Source organism: Vitis riparia, chromosome 19 (genome assembly GCF_004353265.1).
Source record: "Vitis riparia cultivar Riparia Gloire de Montpellier isolate 1030 chromosome 19, EGFV_Vit.rip_1.0, whole genome shotgun sequence".
Classification (NCBI taxonomy): Eukaryota; Viridiplantae; Streptophyta; class Magnoliopsida; order Vitales; family Vitaceae; genus Vitis; species Vitis riparia.
The window spans coordinates 9946964-9968679 of record NC_048449.1 but is presented as its reverse complement, the minus strand read 5'-3'; the positions used below and the strand labels follow the sequence as shown (position 1 = coordinate 9968679).

General features: G+C 32.2%; 2 protein-coding genes across 4 annotated transcripts; one reads left to right on the top strand and one right to left on the bottom strand.

The window, feature by feature from the left end:
- Positions 1-1139: 1139 nt before the first annotated feature.
- Positions 1140-8300, top strand: LOC117909507 (KH domain-containing protein At5g56140). The gene is made up of 7 exons (XM_034823549.1): positions 1140-1427; positions 3102-3187; positions 5354-5499; positions 6428-6538; positions 6673-6789; positions 7331-7474; positions 7595-8300. Exons 1-7 carry the CDS (start codon positions 1318-1320, stop codon positions 7742-7744), a joined length of 864 nt encoding a protein of 287 aa, XP_034679440.1. The 5' UTR covers positions 1140-1317; the 3' UTR covers positions 7745-8300.
- Positions 8301-8779: 479 nt separating this feature from the next.
- On the bottom strand, positions 8780-12687 carry LOC117909508 (probable calcium-binding protein CML21). Of its 3 annotated transcripts, none has more exons than XM_034823550.1 (5): positions 12215-12687; positions 11080-11335; positions 10407-10618; positions 9738-9912; positions 8780-9272 (listed from the first exon to the last, which is right to left on the bottom strand). In XM_034823550.1, exons 2-5 carry the CDS (start codon positions 11276-11278, stop codon positions 9151-9153), a joined length of 708 nt encoding a protein of 235 aa, XP_034679441.1. In that variant the 5' UTR covers positions 11279-11335; positions 12215-12687; the 3' UTR covers positions 8780-9150. The 3 variants fall into 3 exon arrangements, with proteins under 3 accessions (XP_034679441.1, XP_034679442.1, XP_034679443.1); XM_034823551.1 differs by having other exon boundaries at positions 11080-11331; XM_034823552.1 differs by having other exon boundaries at positions 10416-10618; positions 12215-12685.
- Positions 12688-21716: the final 9029 nt, after the last annotated feature.

Here is a 21716-nt window from a genome sequence, read left to right as displayed (position 1 = left end):
ATAAACTCAGACTTTTATATTCTAATAATGAAAATTGTGGTTATGATTAGCTCAGAAAAATCAACACCTCAACCACCCAACCTCTTGTTCCCAATCACTCCTTCCATCCAAATTTTCAATTTTTTTTTCTTATTTTTATATATAAAAAAATTATTTTATATATTCAATAATGTGTTGGTTTGAAGAAGCATTTTAAAAACACTTCAGTTTGATTTTGTTTTTGTATTATAAAGGGTTCATGTTTCATAGCATAGTGATATATATATATATAAAATATGAAAAGCGTGTTTGAAAGGTGTTTCTCTTAAAAGTTTGACAATAATTATAAAAAATGTTTCTAGTTTTTTTAATTTTTATATGTTTCAAAGATAAAAAAATTTAAATGTTAAAAGAAGTAGAAACACTTCCTAAAATAATTATCAAAAGACCCATTTGATGGTAATTCTAAAAAATACTTTTAAATTTTATAACACTTGAAATTTTTTATCATTTGAGTGTTAGAAATGTTTTCTTTAATCACTCTTAAATATATTTTTAGAACCTGTTTAATAGTGATTTTAGGAAGTGTTTCTAACTTTTATACCATTTAAATTTTTTTATCAATCAAGTTTTAAAAAAAGTAGAAACGTTTCTTAAAATTATTATAAAACACACTTTTAAAAGCTTTTATCTTTTAAGTATTAAAGAAATTAGAAATATTTTCTAAAATCACGATCAAATTCATTCTAAGTGATTTTTCAAATTTTTTAAAAAGATTTCTTATAATTTGTTAAATACTTTATTTTTTCAAAAAGATTTTATAGAATAAAATTATTTTTAAGAATTGTTACTAAATGGGCTCTAAAATTACATTTGATTGGAAAGGAAAAAGAAAAAAAAATAGAAAAGAAATATATATTAAACTTATTTTACATAAAATTAAATAATTTTAAAAACCATATAAAATATTAAAATATATTTAATAATTCCGTTTAGAAAGGTTTTTGAATTTACAAGAATTAATTTGAAAATATTTAAAATAGGAGGTAGAAAGTAGGAAAGAGAGGACATGACTTTTTTTTAAAATAGCATACTCTGGTACATATATTATATATAGGGTTTGAAATAATAAATATACAAAAATACTTTCACTGTTGGGTAGCTAATACAAGACCATCGCAAATTCACACACACAGAGACACAGAGGGGGTCTTGGCGTCTTCTTTCCTCTTCAATAAATACACACACATTTCCACCGACGCCATCGTCGAAATCCCCAACTTCCCTTCTCATCGCCGTCAATCTGGCCGGGATCTGACCGCCTATTCCGCCGGAACGATGTCTTCCGGCAGGTACATGGCTTACTCTCCTTCTCCCTCTACCGCTCCCCACTCCCCGCACATCGCCGGCCTCCGCTCCGCCACCTCTGCTCTTGTAGAGCAAGAGAAGTACGCTTCTTCTCCTTTCTCTGTTTTTTTTTTCCTCACAATTACTGGATGGAGATCTGTGTGATTCGTCTTTTTTATTTGAATCGGTTGGTTTGTGGATTTTTTTTTTTTTTTGTGTGTGTGTTTGGATTCTTTTGTTTCGGTATTTTTGGAGAATCGCTGCGCAATTTGGATTTTTTCTGTCGTTGTGAGTGGTGCTGTGTTTCTGCTATTGAAATTTTGTCTTTTTGATGTATTTTTAGGTGCCGGTGGTGGGGATTTGATGTGATTTATGTGTTTTCGTCTTGAGTGCTGTTGTAGTAGTTCATATTTTTGTTGAGCTCTTGCAATTTTCAGATCTAATTTGTCTTTTCTTCTATTGTAGATCGGATCAGTTTTATTTTAGATGTATTTTTTGGTGTCAGTTCTTTTGTGTGTGTTGAGCTAGGCTTTGGTTCTTGAATAGTGTAATGACCCAGTTGAGTCTCACATCGCGTAAAAGCTAAGGCTTGGCGGTTGGGCTCAGAAGCACTTGGGGCACCCTCCGATAGCCGATTTTCGAGGGTGAGTTCTACTGATGTGTATGTAACAATGGGTATCAGAGCAGGTACCTAACCATAGACTGCTATCTAGCTATGTGCGGGATCAGGGAACTCACCTAGCTTCTGGTTGGGCTTATGAATACTTGGGCACCCTCTCCTTGGTAACTGGTTTTTGTACACTAAAAGAGCCCGTTTTCAAGGGTGAGTTCTACCCAATACGTACACAACAAAAATAACATTTTAATTTGGCTTTATTGCCATTTTATTTATCGGATTCTAAGAATTCTATTTCTGTATTGAACTCCCCTGTGAGTGGTTAGCAAACCGAACCATTAGGCAGGAAAGGGAAGGAAAAAAAAAAGAATTGAATTTGGTTTGCTACTAGTTTTTAAGTTAGTTTTCTTTACCTTGCTGTTGGATATTTGGGAGAACAAGTGGGGGGAAAAGGAAATGCCGATAAATATTTAGATATGGTTCTCTTTTGCCTGCCCCGTTAAGAATTTTCCTCTCGTTCAAATCTTCTGGGGTCTTGAACAGAGCATTAATGTTACTCATGTGTTGTCTTAAGATGCACAATCTATTTGGAAAATGAAGAGATCATTTAGATCTTTTATGAGTTTCTTATTTGGGTAGTGTGTGTACTTTTTAAATTAAAGTCCATATTTATATAGCTAGCCCTTGAGGCCTGGCTCAAGTGGTAAAGGAATGGGGAGGGTTTGTAGGAGGTTCTAGGTTCAAGTCCCAATGGGGACAAAAATTTACCTATAAAAAAAATTCATATTTATATTGCTGTTATAAATTGCATTTTAGTTCAAGATTTATCATTTTATTATAAAATCCTTCTCCCTTTTTTATTTTTTAGGTCATGATATTTGCAATCATTCAAAGTTTTGCATAACCTGCAAAACAAATTTTTATTGAGTACATTGCATTTTAGTCCGTATTATCACCTTTCTTAGTTGATCTACTTTTTCCTCTTATATTGTAAACTCGTGGAGAAATATACAAAGTGTGCATGTGAGTTTTCATGAGTAAGGATCGTGGTCACACTTAATAATGTTGTAGATGAATTCATACATATATATATTAATTTTAACATGTACTGACTCATAATGCAGCATTGACACTAATTGATTCAATTGCTTGTTGACAGATATCTTTCTGAGTTACTGGCAGAGCGGCACAAGCTAAGTCCATTTATGCCTGTCCTCCCACATAGCTACCGGTTGTTGAACCAGGGTGAGTTCAAAGCCAAAGTTCTTGCATGTGTTTAACAAGCAAATATGGACGGATAGTTTAAGGATGAAATTTGCATTTTCTTTTGCTATTTCTTGTAATACCAAAATGGTAGGTGAATTCCACTCACTCACTAGAGATACACTGTAAAACATCAAAATTATAAATGCTTTTAATGAAAAAATAAAGAAAATTCAATTTTAAAGATAAATAAAGATAAAGAAAATTCTTTTTATTAAAAAGAAAAATGAAAATCCTGCTGTTATGGCTTTAGCTTGAGTGAACAAGTTGCAGTCCTAGAATGACTTGATTTTTCAAGGAAGAAAAGTGGAATTTCAATTATGAGTATGAGTGGGATAACTACCCACCAGCACCTCCAAACTTCAAAGCTTTGAAGTTTGGCAGCTGTAGTGTTGCCTGTTTCCTGAATTTGATGCTTAACTTTTGCAAATTCCTTGAATCGAATTTGGTCTTGTAAGTTGTCCCAGTCCATGACTTTTTTGGCCTTCACTTTGTTACTGTAGTGCCTTTAACTCCCAACCAAATTACATAAGACAATGTCCCTCATCTGTGTCTCAATTGGTGCCACCGCTGGCAACTAATAGATACTTCACTTTCTTATTTGACGCTTGCTGTTCTTTATTAAGCCTTTTACAAAAGAGATATATCATTTGATTGAGAACCAGGATAAAAACTTGGAGGACTTGTGGTAGGAAAAATCAAGCTTTGGAGGATTACTTTTTCTAAAGAGTCAACAATTGTACCTTTGTTGATATGTGTTTATCTCTTTTCAAAATGGGTCCTTTTTGGAATTGTCCATTTTCTCAAAAGAAAGACTTTTGAATCTTGCTTCTATGTTAGCAGCTGGTTATTAACATATGCCTTCTTTTCCATCATCATCGGTTAAGTTTGAGTTCTTGTGCTTCATGGCTTCTTTTCATGCAAATTTTTGTTCATATCCGTTTGGAATTTTAATCAATCTAAAAGCACATCATTTGTAAAAGTGATTGGCTCATGGATGCTAAGTAATAAGTCGAAGCTCTCGCTTGGATCATAGGACACTGGAAGCAATCTTCTGAAGAAATCCAACCTCTTTTGTCCATAATTTACATCATGTTCTAGAGGGTTGGTGTAGTCTCTCCGTTTTAGTATCCTCCTTTTTGGGCTTTAGAAGTGATAAGCTTAGATAGTTGTGGAGGGTTGCAATTTTGGTGGGCATTTGGTTCAGTTGTGGGGTGAGGAACAATGGACCTTTTGAAGAATTTCTTGGCAGTGAGGATTCAATCAAATATTCTTCAATCCCTATATGGGTATGAGTAATTCATATTCAAGAGGCATTTTGATTTCTTTTTCCCTTGGAGATTGGAAAACAGTTGCTTCCTTTTGTCTAATTTGGAGTTTTATGGTTACTACTTGGTATTTTGTTCCTGTAAACCTATCCATTTCAGTTGAGATGGTTGCTTTCTTGAAAACTCTGAGCGTGCTACAGGCATCTTGGGAAATAGAAGAGGAGGATTGCATTTACATTCTTGTAACCTTTTAGGTGAGGTGATGCTGATAGATTTGAACTTGGAGGAAGCCAGAAAAATGGATATTTCGACCTTGTCATAGAAGTAGATCCCTACAATATTGTTAATTGTGTTTGATGTGGTTTGGCTTTGTTGGGTGAATACTTGTGCTTCCGTTGTTCTTTCTTTGCTGATAGTTTATCATACAAAGAAAAACAGCTTAATCTGGGTTTGCTATATTTTTTTGCCTCGAGTTATTTGAGATTGTGTCTTTGTGTCTGTATGTTATTTTTTTGGGTTCTGTTGTTCTGTTTGACTATAAATATATGTTTGTTGCTCTTATTGTTTATTCAAACACATAAATCTAGTGATTTCCCTTTTGCAGATGTTTATGATCCATTTACCTGGTTATTAACAATATGTCCCTAGATATGTGTATGTCATGCATTAACAGGACAGAACTAAACTACATTCTCTTTTCCATCCCAGGGTACATTCTTCTGAAAGAAAGATTAAGTTTATTACTTGAGGGAAGCGTTAACTTTTAACTGACCCAGTAACAATCCGTGTTGTCTATCCATTTTGTGGTGACTGCTAACTAATTTTTTAACAACTGCTAACTGGTACATCTTATTCTTGAAAATTGACATTTTTGGAGCAGAAATATTGCGTGTAACCACACTGTTGGGGAATGCATCAATTTTAGATCAAAGTGGGCTTGAACATGCTAGCCCCCTCGCTTCTGGAGGAATATTTTCAAATGGAGGAGCCAATGTGAACGGATGGGCATCACCATTTCAATCAGAAGTACGGATACTAACTGTTAACATAACCTTTTTTTCCATCTAATTTACTGTTTTCCAGAAGCATTTCTGACACAATCGTTTACTTTTCATGCCAACTTGATTCCTTTGTTTGAGTGCTGTAATTTGCATTTCCTTTTTGTCATGACAGGTAGTCTGAGGCTAACATCATCAACAAACTAATAATAGAATTAGCTTAGCATCCTGTTCCAGTTACCTGTGATTAGATAGTTGCCAATTCTCATTGGAATTTTTTGTTTCTCAAGACAAACTGAACAACCGTTACATTGACATTTAAATTTTGGAAGCTTACTTTTAGTATAAAACCCCAATTCTTGCTAGAATGGGAACCTAAAATCCAGGGTATTAGGCAAGGTGTTGGCCACACTGAGGAGTGGTGAGATAATAGGAGGCCTTTTTTTTCTTGTGTGGGGTTTAATGCTAACCTTCAAATAATTAAAAATGTTGTTGTCCAGTTTATATGCTAGCTGAATTCTTTTACAGAAGCAAATCACTGGCTTTGAGTTTCAAGAAATTATGCATCTGTTTAAGCGGGCAGAGTAGATGCTCATGATGCTTTCATTTGGTGCAACAATCGCACGATTGATGAGCTTGCTAGTAGTCAAAATCTAGTGACATTTTGGTTACATATCTCTGGTTATAGATATTTAAAGTGTCTTCTATATTCTACTTGAGGTTTGCATTATTTTGGGTGTCTTCAGTTATTTGTTCTGTGGGCTCCTTATGTTCTATGGATATCCCTTTTTCAGCTGCTCAAGGTTCTTGTTGTGAAGTTTTTTAGGGATCCTCAGGAACTTCTTCAGGAAATGAAACTAAGTTAATCTGACATCTGCCCCGCAAAAGAGTATGAAAACTGGCTTCATATTTTTTTTCATCCTTTTATTTAACAATGTCTGAAATTGTATGTGCAGATGTCAGGTTTATCAGCAGCACAAAACTGGCTAGGTTCTCAAGGTAGCTCATCTGGTCTTATTGTGAAGAGAACAATCAGGGTGGATATTCCTGTTGAGAAATTTCCTAGTGTAAGAATTATCTTCCTCTACTATGACATTCTCATGCTGTAAGATCGCAGCATTTGACACTGAACTTCCTCTACTATGACATTCTCATACAATCTCTTTATTTATCAAAAAAAAAAAAAAAAAAAAAATTGCAGTACAACTTTGTTGGGCGTCTCCTTGGTCCTAGGGGAAACTCTCTAAAGAGGATGGAAGCAACTACTGAGTGTCGTGTTTTAATCAGAGGTCGTGGCAGCATCAAGGACCCGGCTAGGGTAATGATTCTTAATTGTTTATGGCTACATATTCTTGAATTTTTTCACATGCTAATTTATGATAGATTTTTGAGTAGCGTCAAAGATGTAGTAACCATTGCAGTTTTACGTGGAAGGTGATTTTATTGTATTGTGAATGCATCTGATGAAGTATTGATTGATTAGTATTCAATTAAGTTATTGGTGCATTTCTTTCTTTCTCTTGTTTTTTGATAAGCATATAGAAAATATAATAAATGGGGAAAAGAAGGTAATTGATGCATTTCTTTGTTAAATGTGCTCTTGATTGTATGCTGAAAACTTGGCATTGTCCAAATAAGTTTCCTATTGGACTCATTTCAAGCAACCAAATAATTAGTCTTCAGTATTATTGATTACTACATGCAACAATTTTTGAATTTTTGTCAGACAATCATTTCTTGTATTACCTCTAAGCTCTAAATGAACGTGTGTTTATACCAATCTCTTGAATGGGATATTGGTTCTGTTGTCTCTGCTTATTCCAAAAGATTGACTTTGATGAATTATTTATTACTTGAAGGAAGAAATGATGCGAGGAAAACCAGGCTATGAGCATCTGAATGAACCTCTTCACATACTTGTGGAAGCGGAATTGCCAGTTGAGATAGTGGATGCTCGCCTGATGCAAGCGCGTGAAATACTCGAAGATTTGCTAAAGCCTGTGGTAACTTCACCTTCTCTCTCTGCCCACTCAAGTTTATCCGTGTCTAAGATACTTTGTAGTCTGAAGGCATGATGGTACTTGATTTTTGGAATGAGGTCATATTTCTTCTTCTTTATGCAGGATGAATCTCAGGATTTCTTTAAGAAGCAGCAACTGCGAGAGCTAGCAATGCTCAATGGCACACTTCGTGAGGAAGGCTCTCACATGTCCGGTTCTGTGTCCCCCTTTCACAACAGCCTAGGCATGAAGAGGGCCAAGACCAGGGGGTGATGAACCCCACTTCATGGTGGGCTTTTGGAGCTTGTGTGTTAGTTTCTGCCAGTAAGCAGCAGTTCCCACGCCAAAGGTGTTGCTCTGCCAGCCAATGCCTCCAACTGCCATCGGGGCACTGGCACCCGTATGCGCCAGTTCTGACTTGTTTCTATATGAAGTGTGTTTATCTACTATTTGGGGGAGGTTTAGTGACAGTATCCCATAGTAAGGACCATTTGAGTTCGGGGGTTTGCTTCTGTATGTTGCTTTAGGCAGTTTGATCACAACATTATCTCTACAAGACTGTCCTTGTATTATTGTCTTTATCTCAGGGTGACAGTTTTGATACGGCGATGGGGATTTATGTGAGAAAATTAAGGTATGGTTTGTATAAAAAAAACAAAAACAAAAAAGTGAGGCAAACAACGATCTACCCTAATGCATGTCGTCTGGGTTGGAGTGTTTTGTACTATCAAGTGTAGCTCGTTCTTAGATTTGTTAAAAGGGATTCTTTGTCAGCGTGATCTTCTAGCACACCCTTAAATCAGCTTTTCTATATATAGTTTTCTTCCTTCATAACTGTTATCCTTCATTCTTGAGACAAGTAATTCTGGTTGTAAACTATTTCTGTGAAGTTGTGGGGATCATTGAATGCTTGTGATTCATACCAGCTGAGTTTTCGGAAGAATTTGAGTTAGCTGATTAGGGATACCATGTTTCAACTCTGAGGGAGCTTCAAGCAAGACCGGAGTTCACTAGGGTGTCTGCAGCAGCCTGGGAGCATGACTATGAGAAGAGAAGTGGTCTTCAAGAAAGCCAAGTTTGGACTGGCTTATGGGCTACAGAGTCATGGTTAAGCATCCCTTCATGGAGCTGCCAAGCCTGAATTTGGTAGGTTTTGAGTTTTGACGCTTATATCATTCAAATCTTATCATTAAAACAGACCTGCTGAAATTGACTTTGATTAAAATGTCTGTAACAATTTGTTCCAGTAAAATCACAACCTGATCCCATCTCAAACCACTCGATCGACATGACACAGACCCATGGAAGTTCTTGCCAAACAATTTGTTAATCATAGCCTTTTTTGACAACAAATCTCTGGTCATGCACATCACTGGAAAACAGTAAAGCGTCCAGAGATCTTAAAAAAACAATACAGTACATCATCATAATCCCTCAATCAACTATGCAATGAGGTTTTGTCTGTCTCATTGGAAAAGGATTTGAGTTTGAGTTCTATCCTTGAGAGACTATTTACATTACAAATCAAGGGAAGGGCGAAGGTTTGCCCCTGCATGTTTATCTCAACTCCACCATTATTGGAAAAGCAAATAACACCTCATGTGGGAACTCACACTGCTCTGACAAGCTCACGGACATTGCAAGTGTGTAGTTGATTAGAGATGCCTGAAAATTTTCATTCAAACTTTCTCTTCACCCTCTTCTTCTTCATCCTCAATATCGTCGATCCCAACCCAACGGGTAAAAGCAAAAAGAAACTCCTTGAAGTTCACCATTCCATTTTTATCCCAATCCATCTCCTCTGCAACAATAAAACAAGAGGCCAAGTGAAATAGACTATTATGGAAAAAAAATTGGAGCCTGTTTGAGGAAATCATCAAAGCTTCTAACCATCTACGGGCAAGTTCTGATTTTTTTTGAGGTTCCAGTGTCTCTCAAGTGTTTCTCAAGCTAAACATTAGGATAGATATGAAATCATGAATGCCATAGATGTATCTAATCATTCTGTAGAGAGACGCAGGAAATGGTTTTTTGAATATGAAACACATTTCTCTTTTTTTAACTCTACTTCCATACTGGTAAGTGCTAGCTCATTTTAGTATTATGTCCATGGATGTGATGTTCATCAATAGTGTCATCTTAAGACTGTTTTCTCAAAACTAATTCCATCAGTATTGAAAAAGAATCTGGGTCTATATATAAATTCACATGTGCGTGAGTGTGTGCAAAGCCACTGTATGAGAAAGTGATAGAGAGGAGGACTGACCGAATCTTTTCATGGCTATTCTTCCAGAAGAACGCTCCCCTGCAGTTGTTTCATTTATTGCATGCACCATCTCGCTCTTGCTCACATAGCCATCCTTATTCTTGTCCAGGAACACAAATGCATCAACCAGTGTTTCAAAGGTTGCCTCCAGATTTGGCATCCCCATCCGTGATTTCTAGCATTGTCATGGAATACAACAAAATGTAAGGGAAGAAAGAACTACATAAGCACATAATGTTGGGTGGGGGTGCCAGGAGAGGAAAATGAAAACTGGCAAGCTAGTAAACCACCATTTAGATCACACCATGCAATGATAAGAGATTATCGGCCACTAATCCAAAACACTATAAAAAGAGCCTTTGATGATCTTTGTTTATGGTGGATTGTTATTTAGATGTTTTTTCTTAAACCAGCTGAGTTAAAGACCCTCACAATGTAAGGAGATGCAGATTTTTGAGACATAGTGAGAGCTCTTACCAAGGGACAACAGAAAGATCTCAAAACAATCATGAAAATGTATGAAAAATTAAACTATTTCTACAGAGTTAAAAATATAAACAACACATCCGCTAAATTTACCTGCAATTCAATCACGATATGTTTCGCAAATCAGGTAAGAAGTAATAAACATCATTTTTAAAGGAAACAAAATATCAATAAATTATGTACTTTGGATACGGCCTGAAGGGCAGCAGGATCCTCCTTGAGAAGATAGACAAGGCAGAGAAGTACAATGAACTCATTGAACTTCATTCCCATATCCTCATTGATATCACATGCCTCAAAAAGATCGTTGATTTCCTCCTCTGAAAAAGAAATCTCCAGTTTAAGGAAACATCTTTTCAGTTCTTCATGATCTATTGCACCATTTGAATCCTCATCTACGAAGAAAAAACAATGAATTTCAACCTCTGGCATGTCAGAGAGGGAAGAAGCAAATACGACATGAAGGATGATACACAGCATAATAGCAGCGCTCAAAACTGCAGTGCAATTTATATATATCTACCTTCACGTTGAATTAAAATGAAAACTGGTTCATACTTCTGATGATGAATTTCTTTTTTCTAAACAGAAAGGGATCAATAACTACAGAACATTGTGATGGAAGTTAAGTTCATAACTAATATATCGTGTATTTTTATCAGCAGCAATCTGTCCCCTGGCACATACACTGGTGCAAAAATTTTCAGAACTAAAGCTTGATGCTTAAATTTTTATATCATTTTTGTTGATGATATTGGAGCATCCAATTTTGGAGGCTTCTCAGTTCCCAGGCAAGAGGAGCAATCTGCAGCTAATGAAATTAGCTCAATAAACAAATATAACATAACCTACATACCAAATTGCTGAAAAATAGCTTTGCAGTTCCTTAAACTCTCATCAATTTTTGGGAACTTCAAGATTATACTGTTGAACGATTTCATGGCGCTTCCTTCAGATGCCCTCCGCTGCATAGCTTCAACCATTTTGGCCTCAAGCTTTGTTTCTGGTACCCAGGCTTTTCTAGGTGAATCGCCTTTTCCCACCACGCCTCCCATTGCCGATAGTTGATGAGACTAAATGGGAAAAGGGACAAGTGCTAAGTATGCACCTGGCTAAATATTCAAGTGAATGAGTAAGAAAATATTCTAAGTAATTGCAGTACACACATAGGATGGAGCAAAGATCATGATGATTGACAGTCATCTAATTCGATTTATACAGTTAACATGCCTAACCAAGTTCTGCTAACAAAATAACATAGATCTTAACCCTTAGGAGGATCAATAAACAGCTGTTTGGCCAAGTTGTAAATCCTTAATGGAAAATGAAATAAAAGCATATTCCCAAAGATGAAGATGTGTTTGCCTTCAATTTTATGAGGCACCAAACAACAATCCCATTGATGTGTAGCCTGTAGGTGCCCTCAGCAACTTCAAATAAAATTTCATGGTTCCTTTACTGGGTATCAAATAAAGGGAGTCAAGAAGATGGAATCTCTGTTGAATCAGAGATTCACTAAGAAACCATGAAATATATACATATAATCAGCACCCACATGTACTTTGCAGTTCAATTGTAAATTCAATGGAAGAATTTTAGATCCCATCATTATCAGAAACAACACCCTAGTGGAATCTGAAAGCTGAAAGAATATAAATGACTGACAGCAAACAAAATAATCAGATCAAATATTATAGCTTTCTACACTAAGATACAAACCCAGAAAAAAAAAGAGTTGATTATCATTATTATTATTATTTTTTATGTTGTTTCCTGTTGGGTTTCCCTTCAGCCCTCCTGTTGGGTGATGGAGAGATGGAGGAAAAGGGGAAAAAGGAAAAAAGATAGCAGAATTTCTTTCCCTTCCCTTCTGTCTTCTCAGCAACCAAACAAGTTTGGCTTGCAATATGCCAACGACAAATACAAAAATATTAAAAAAAAAAAAAAAAAAGAGGAGAGAGAGGGGAAGAGGAAAAAGTGCAGAGTCGAACCTGAACTAAGAAAAAAAGCAAGGAGAGACAGTGAAACTAAGCAAGATCAGCAAACACTGGGCAGAACCCACACACATACACCCTTTGGAAAAGCCTTTCCCTGTGTTGAAACTTAACCCACCCACCCAACTCAACGTAGAACGAAAATGGAAAAATACCCACCACACCCAGAAGGAAACACAGGGAGAGAGAAGAGGTGGAGGAGGTGTGTTTACTAAAGTTGGAGGATATGATATTGGGGTTTGTTACTAAGTTGATTACGGTTGGTTTCTCAGCCAAGATTTGTGCTGCACCCACCACGTATTGTCGCCTTTCTCGACCCCTCAGAGCTGACTTTTCCCTATTAATTATACCCACACCACCTTCTTGCTGCTCATCTCTCCCCCACTTTCCTTTCAACATCCCTCTTCTTCAATCCAAACACCACTCCACCCAGAAATATCACAACTCATTGGTCTTAAAAGTGGTATCAAATAATAGAAAAGATAAGCACATTAATTTAGAAGTTGTTCTTAACGACACTAGAAATTGATAGAGAAGTTAAATAGATATGTCAGTATGATTATTAAAATAAATTAATTTAAATCAAATTCATATTATATAAAATTGATCGAAAAATAATTTATTTATTAATCGAATTATATGATAGATTAATATAAATTTGATCAAAATATAATTATATTTAATCACCCATAAAAAATATATTGAATTAGAGTCATATGGAGGAATGGTATCAAGCTCTGCCACCCTGGGTTTCCACCTTCATCACTTCATGAATGATGGAGTTTACGAGCATAAGATACATTTACTTCCATGACATTATTGGATGTAAGAAAATAATAGAGGTGGGTTACATGAGTGGAAGATGACACATTTTTTGTCTTTACCCAGTATTTTAGATATGAATGTAGCTTTCATTTGAAGCTTCCTCTTGTTTTGGGTCAATCCAAGGTTGATGATCTGCCTTGTGTTTGGAATATCTTGAGTTTCGTGTGAATCTGATTGTTGTCATTTCCCAGGCAGAGAGCTTCTGAGTCAAACAGTGTGCCCATTTTTCAAGTCTCATCAATCATCATAACTTCTTTCCATCTACAATCCTCTCCACATCTGTATGAAATGATTATACTTTTCTACTTCTAATCAAGTATTCAATTTCAATTTGAATAGGGCAGCTAACACCTTTCGTAAATTGTTACACAACCTCACTCCAATTTTTTTGTATCACATTTATTTTTTGCTTTTATAAAACCTCATGTGTCCATTTAAAAAAAAAAAAAAAAAAAAAAGTAGAAAAAAGAAAAAAGAAAAAAGAAAAGAGATCACTTAAACTTTTTTGATGACTATTTTTTCATAACAGTTTTCTATCATTCAAAATATGTTTCACAATTTTAAAAAAAATTAAAAAAAAGATTTTTTGAGGGAATATATTAAAATTGTTTTTATTTTTTCAAGGATGTTTAAAAAAATAATTATATAAATATGAAAAATATTTAAATATAAAGTATGTTATTTTTAAAATATATTTAAAAACATAAAAAACAAATAAAAGAACATTTTGAAAACTGTTTCCGAAAATAATTTTAAAAAATAGTTCTTTAGAATAGTTTTTGAAAACTGTTTTTATATGTTTTGTATAATAAGAGTTTGTTTAAGAATTTGAAAAGTTTTTAACTCATCTTTAATATTTTTTAAATATAGTTTAAAAATAAATTTTAATTGAGTGCTTTATTTTTAATCATTTTACATGCTTGTATAATTAGTTTCTAAAATAGTCCTAAAAAAAAGAAGTGAAAACAATAAAAAATAATTTACAAATGTTTTCTAAAAACACTCCGTTTTCTATTTTTAGGAGTAGAAAACAAAAAATAATTTTTTATTATCAAACATATATTTTTTTAATTTTTTTTTTCTTTTTTGGATAATAAAAAATTGTTCTCGAAAACATTTACCAAACATGCCTGAGGTTATAAAGACAGTAGTTGTAATGCCCCAAACTCAATTTAGGGATAAAATCGTAATTTAGAAATTATTAATTAATTAAAGTAATTTAATAAGGGTAAAAATGTCTTTTTGTATTAAAAACCCCTAATATAAATTAGATTTTTTCTATCTTCTTTATTCAGAAAGTCCTTTTACATAGATATTAGAAAGATCAAAGAGCTAAAGATTTGGAGGTTGAGGATTTGAAGATCAATTTTTCAGATAATATTTTTAATCCTTAAATTAATATTTTATATTTGTTAATTAGTTTTGAACATTTGAGATATTCTTTAAAATGTCTCAATTTTGATTAGAGTTCGTTGAATTAATTTATAGGTAAAAAAGATTAAAAATTTATGAATATAGTTTGATTTATTAATGAAGATCGACAAATTTTGATTACTCAAATGAATAGATTTAGAAAAAAATAATAATAAATAAATAAAATAAGAGTCGTGTGAAAATAAAAATGATAATGTAGATGTGTGTCGTGTGGTAGAGGGTTTAATAAAAAAACAAAACAGGGATGCTGTGAACGGACAGGAAGGAAGAAACAAAAGAAGAAGAAAGAATAAAAAAATGTTATTATTATTATAATAATAATAGGTATAGTTGGTGGCTTGGAGTAGTAGTGTTGCACGGAGTTTGAAAGTAATAATAATATACATATTTATATAATGGGGTGTGGGGGTGGAATTGTGGTTAATGACAGTTGGATTATGGGAACAACAACAACAACAACAACAACAACAACAATAATAATAATAATAATAGTTTCTAGGTTTTAATTTAATTTAAGTATATAAAGAAATAAATAGTGAAGGTAAGATTAGGAAAGAAAATGAATTTTACAATAATTAGGAAACTCATTAAATTAATTTATTATTGTTTAGTAAGTTGAAAATAATATTGGGTGGTGATAATATTAATATGAGAAATTAATTATGATCCATAATATTTAATAAAATATTTTTAGCATTGTCAAATTTATATCTTTTGATAAATAATAAAAAATAAATGTTGCGTATAATATTATGCTAGGTGAAGAATAGACTCTTCAAGATTATTCTTCAAGATTTTGAGTGTTTCTTTGAGGTAAAAAAAATTAATACAAATTTTGTAAAATAAATTATATATATATATATATATATATATATATATATATGGTCTTTTGAAATGTGTAAAAAGATTATTTTTATTTCTATGCATGATCAAATATATGTTTTGTATGAAAAATATGTTTGAGCATTTTCTTTGTTTATGTAAAATGAAAAATTGTGGAGATATGCTATTTTGTTTTGTAAGTTTGAAATAATGAAATAAAGTGTTTGATTCTGGTTTCTATGACCCTAGTTAATAAATTATAATTGTTGACATTTCTATGACCCTAGTCAACGGGTTATAATTGTTGACATATCTGACCCAATCAATGGGTTATAATAGTTGATATTATCTAGCCATAGTCAATGGGTTATAATAGTTGACTTTATGACCCATTGTCAATGAGTTGTAATTGTTGACTTTTGGTTTTGTTCACATTAAATGGAACAAATTTGAAACTACCTACTCATTTGTGAAGTTCCACCTAATTGGGCACCATTTGTTATTTGATAACCAGACTAAAAATATTTTGAATGTATTTGATTTGGTTTTGATGAGAAATTATTTTGGAATGGATATGAAAAAGTTTGATTGTATTAGCATTTTGAACTCAAAAGTTTTTATGAAAATAATTATATGTTATGTTTTCTCTTTGTAATTATAATTAAAAATGTTTGATTCATGAAATTGCATTGATGTTCCTTATTGAGCTTTAAGCTTATGCCCCTTCGTTGATAATTTTCTTATGGTACTCTCAGTTCGGGCGAGGAATGATGGTTAGGCTAGGGAATTTTTCTGTGTTAGGATTTTGGTTCAAACTTTATTTTGGACATTATTTAGATGTTAAATTTTAATTCCCGTTTGAATTATTTGAGTTTGAATTTATTTGGACAATAACACTTTGGTTGATGTGTTAGTTTTTAAAGTTGAGAATTGGGGATCATAGAATTTATTTATGTTACTATGCTGAATAGGAATTTGGTAATTGGTAATTTCAATTTACAATATGAATGACTGTGTCGTTTCCACTTTAAGCCTTTAGGCTTGAGGTGTGAAATGACCATCATGCCCTTGGAGTGGGTTTTGGGTCGTGACACTAGTGCTTTTCAAAACATGTCAAATACTATTTTTCAAAATTGCCCAAATAGAGCCTTACTAATTAGTATACTCTAGAACATGTGTGATTTTTTGTTATAAAAACTGCCCAAATGGAGCCTTACTAATTAGTAATTATTATACTCTAGAATATGTGTGATTTTTTGTTATAAAAACTGCCCAAATAGAACCTTAAGAATTAGTAATTATTATACTTAGTGTGATTTTTTGTTAACAAAAATAGATATTATAAAAAAAAAATAGTTTTTATATTTTGAAAAATAGTTTTTGAGAAGAGTTTTATGATGTTTTGAAGAATAATAGTTTGTTTAAAAACTTTAAATATTTTAAATTTGTTTTTAATATTTTTAAAATAATTTTTATATTTAGTGTTTTATTTTTAATCATTTTACATGCTTGTTGAATTATTTTCTAAAATAGCCATTAGAAAACAAGTGAAAACAGTAAAAAATAATTTACAAATGTTTTATAAAAACACCTTGTTTTTTATTTTTGGGATTGGAAAATAGAAAATAGTTTCTGGTTATCAAACTTGTTTTTATTTTTATTTTTTTGAAGAATATAAAACTGTTCTTGAAAACAGTTACCGAACATGCCCGAGGTTCTAAAGACAGTATTGCTTTTCAAAACATTTCAAATGCTATTTTTCAAAATTTCCCAAATAGAGCCTTACTAATTAGTAATTATTATATTTTAGAGCATGTGTGATTTTTTGTTAACAAAAATAGATATTATAAAAAAATAGTAATTTTTGTTGTAAAATTATGAAGTGAAAGGAGAAGAAAACAAGAAAGAGAAATTAGAATGTAGGAAAAGAATATAATATAATTTTATTAGAGGTATCTCTCTTTTATAGGGAGTCACAAAGAGATATACATCAATATTGATGATCATTCACAAATTCCCATAATCCGATAAATTCTCATATTTTCTAACACTCCCCCTTGGATGATCATAAGAATATGGTAACTGCCTCATTAAAAACCTTGCCAGTAAAACCCAATAGGACAAAACCTGGACGAAGGAAAAAAGAGTACAATATATCCATATTAGCATTCTCTCCTTCATGTAAACATGATTATGATTTCTTCAACATTTCAAATGGTAGATCTCTCAACTTCGCATTTTAATGTCATACCTTAACTTTTTCAATGTGGTCGAAGGTAACGCCTTTGTGAATAGATCTGCTAGATTATTGCATGACTGAATTTGTTGAACATCAATCTCACCTTTCTTTTGGAGCTCATGAGTATAGAAGAATTTAGGGGAGATATGCTTAGTTTTGTCACCTTTTATGAATCCTTTTTTAATTTGTGTAATACAAGCAACATTATCTTCTTGTAACACAATTGCATTGCCTCTGATGGAAGGTAGTCCGTATGTTTCTTGTATATGTTGGATCATTGGCCTTAGCCATACACATTCATGACCTGTTTCATGAATTACAAGAATTTCTGAATGATTTGAAGATGTGGCTACCATTGTTTGCTGTTGTTCCACCATAAGTAAAGACATATCCCGTTTGAGATCGAGCTTTATGAGGATCTGAAAGATATCCTGCATCTGCATACCTAATCAATTGTGATTTTGATTATTTTGAATAATATAAACCCATGTCACTTGTTCCGCGAAGGTATCACAATATATGTTTAATTCCATTCCAATGCCTTTTAGTTGGGGTAGAACTGTATCTTGCTAGTAAGTTGACAAAGAATGCTATGTCTGGTCTAGTACAATTTGCAAGATACATTAGTGCATCGATTGCATTGAGGTATGGTACTTCTGGACCAAACAATTCTTCATTTTCTTCTTTAGGACAAAATGGGTCTTTGTTCACTTCAAGTGAACGAACAACCATAGGGGAATTGACTGAATGTGATTTGTCCATATAAAATCGTTTTAATACTTTCTCTGTATATGTTGATTGATGGACTAATATGCCATTTGAACAATGCTCGATTTGTAGGTTGATGCAATATCTTGTTTTCCCCAAGTCTTTCATTTCAAATTCCTCATTCTTTAAATAATTGACTACTCTTGTGAGATCTTTAGGAGTTCCTATAAGGTTTAAATCATCCACATACACTGAAATTGTTATAAGCCCAATTTTTGATTTCTTGATAAAAACACATGGGCAAATTGAATTATTCACATACCCTTCTTTTAACAAATACTCACTCAAACGATTATACCACATATGTCCGGATTGCTTTAATCCATACAAAGATCGTTGTAACTAGATTGAGTACATGCTACGAGACTTTGTACAATTTGCTTCAGGCAATTTAAATCTTTCATGGATTTTCATGTATATATCATTATCCAAGGATCCGTATAAATATATTGTAATAACATCCATGAGATGCATATCCAGTCCTTCTGGGACTGCCAAACTAATTAAGAAACGAAATGTGATTGCATCCATGACGGGAAAGAATGTTTCCTCATAGTCAATACCAGGTTTCAGCAAGAAACTTTGTGTTACTAATCGCACTTTATATCTTATGATCTCATTATTCTCATTGCGTTTTCATACAAATACCCATTTGTACCCAACAAGATTTACATCTTCAGGTGTTTGGACTATAGGTCCAAAAACTTCTCATTTTGTTAATGAGTTTAACTTTGCCCGTATAACTTTTTTCCCTTTTGGCCAATCATTTCTATTTGGGCATTTTTCCACATTTCGTGGTTTAGGATCATCATCATTTCTTATGGAGGCCACTTGGAAAGTGAAAATAATATTATTTTGATTCCATTTTTCTCCTGTGTATACATAACTTACTAAAATCTCACAATTTTCAGGTATCTATGCCTCTTCAGGGGCTTCTTGTTTAATATGTGCCTCTTCAGGGGCTTCTTGTTCAGTATGTGCCTCTTTAGGGGCTATAGATTTATCAATTTTAAATTGATCAATCATTTTGATGGCCTCTTTTAGAGTGTCAAGTTTTTATTGGGTTCTCATTTTCCGAGAAGTTACATCATTTGAGCCGACAAGTCTACCACAATTCAGGCGTATCTTAGATTCATTTGTTAAATGTCCTACAAGACATCAATCCGCGTTAGAGTATTTACAACCGGGATATATGACTTTGTCACTTTTTTTGTATCAATGAATGCATCTGGTAATTGATTTGCAAGATTTTGCAAATAAATAATCTTTTAAACTTCTAGTTCACATTGATTTGTACGAGGATCAAGATGAGTCAAAGTGAATGCATTCCAAATAATTTCACGTTGTTATTTTGGAACTGGTTCTTCTCCCCCTAATGGCAAGAAAATTGTCTAGTTAAAATGATAATATGCACAACATGTCATTCTCCCTTTTAAGTGTATAGGTAGACTAGTCACTAAATAAAAACTTTTAGTTCTGTAATGTACATCCATATGACCTTTTACCCTGGGGGACCAAGTTGGTCTTACAAGATTCTTCTGGATCTATCATTGTATAAAGTGTCATTCACATGGAATCAAATACTACTAGTGACATAGTATAAGCTCTTTTGGAGTCTTTAATCAGGTTTCTATCACTTGATATAGTATTAACATTGTTTGTCATCAATGTTGTATAATTAATGAGACAAAAGTTTCATTAAAGTAACAAGTCATAAAATATTGTTATAAAGACCTCGTCTTTATAGAGTTGAAGAAATATTATCATAGAGAAAGAGTTAAAATCAATGGAAAAATATTAGTCATTGATGATGAATTAATAAGTTGTATAAAAGCAATTAGAGTATATATAACATAATAAAACAAATATGAAAAGATAATTTAAAGTTATATATTTCTTAAATAATCTCACACATTTGATTTTGTAAGTGTGGAGCAATTTATACATGAAATAACAAGGAAGTATTTCAATAATCAAACTAATTGTAGTGATAGATCAATAATTTTATTCAAAATATTATTATGATTAAAATCAATGTGCAAAAATTCATTCATAAATCAAAATTTCAAGAGAACATATCATGATTTAAAGCATCTTGTTGTCTCAAAACTTTAATTGAAATACTACAAATTCAGCTGAACATATATGTAAAGATATAACATAATATATTGAGAACAATAGTTGAACCTATTGTAATTTCAAAATTATTTTGGATAATGAAATTATTGCATTAATAAAAATACCATATGTGGCAACGTGCAATAATATATATTATTTTATATAACTCAAAAATTTTCAATCATAAAAACATGTCTTAAAGAAAATTGACATGCAAAATCAATTTATTAATTATATGACCAAGTCATATATTTCACATGTATCCAAAGAATCTCAATTTTCTAAATCAAAAGGTTATTGTGTATTAAACAACTAGAATAAAATAATATTCCAAACTATCACCTTTAATACAAAAATATCATGCAATCCAAAATTCCACATCTATATGTAAATTTTTCTACTAATGATAGTATAACTTTTAATAATAGAAATTTATAAAAACTATCAAACACTTACCTATTTGTATAACTTGATATACAAAATATTAATCCTTTGATAATATGTAAATATTATCTATATGCTTGTTATCATGACTTCATGCTATAATATATTCCATTATAACTTTTGGTCATATAAATTTCATAAAGTTGTACAAAATTGTTAGTTAACAATTTTGTTCTCTATAGCTTTTAGCTATAACAAAGTACATATTAAAAACTTTGACATAACCTTTGATTAGAACAAAGAATATTAATTTTCTTATTTTCATAACTTTAGGTTATGAATAATAATATTTATATAACTTCTGGTTATATAACAAAATTTTAAAAAAATTATGTATCTTCTAGGTACATAGTTGTTCATTTACAATTTTGTTTTGTATAAAGAGAATTAGAAATTGTATGCATAGCTTCTGGCTATGAAACAATTGTTAATAAAAATTGTTTTCCATAATTCTTGTTGTGAAAAATAAGTGAGTATGAAATAAAAATTAAAAGTCAATAATTTTAGAAAATATTCAAATTTGTACATAGCTTTAGACTATGAACTATTTATGTATAACTTCTAGTTACACAATATAATTAAAAGAAATTAAAAAAAATTAAAAGTTAATATCTTTCATAGTTTCAGTCCATGATTATTTTGTTAGAATAAGAAAATATTTAAATTTGTATATAACTTCAGGCTATGAACTATTTATTTATTTATTTTTTAATATATATAAATTTGTGCATAGCTTCGAGCTATAAACTTTCATTATATAGATTTATACATAGCTTCAGGCTATGAACATTTATTTATTTATTTATTTTATAACTTCTGACTATATAATATTGTTTGGAATGACTTCCA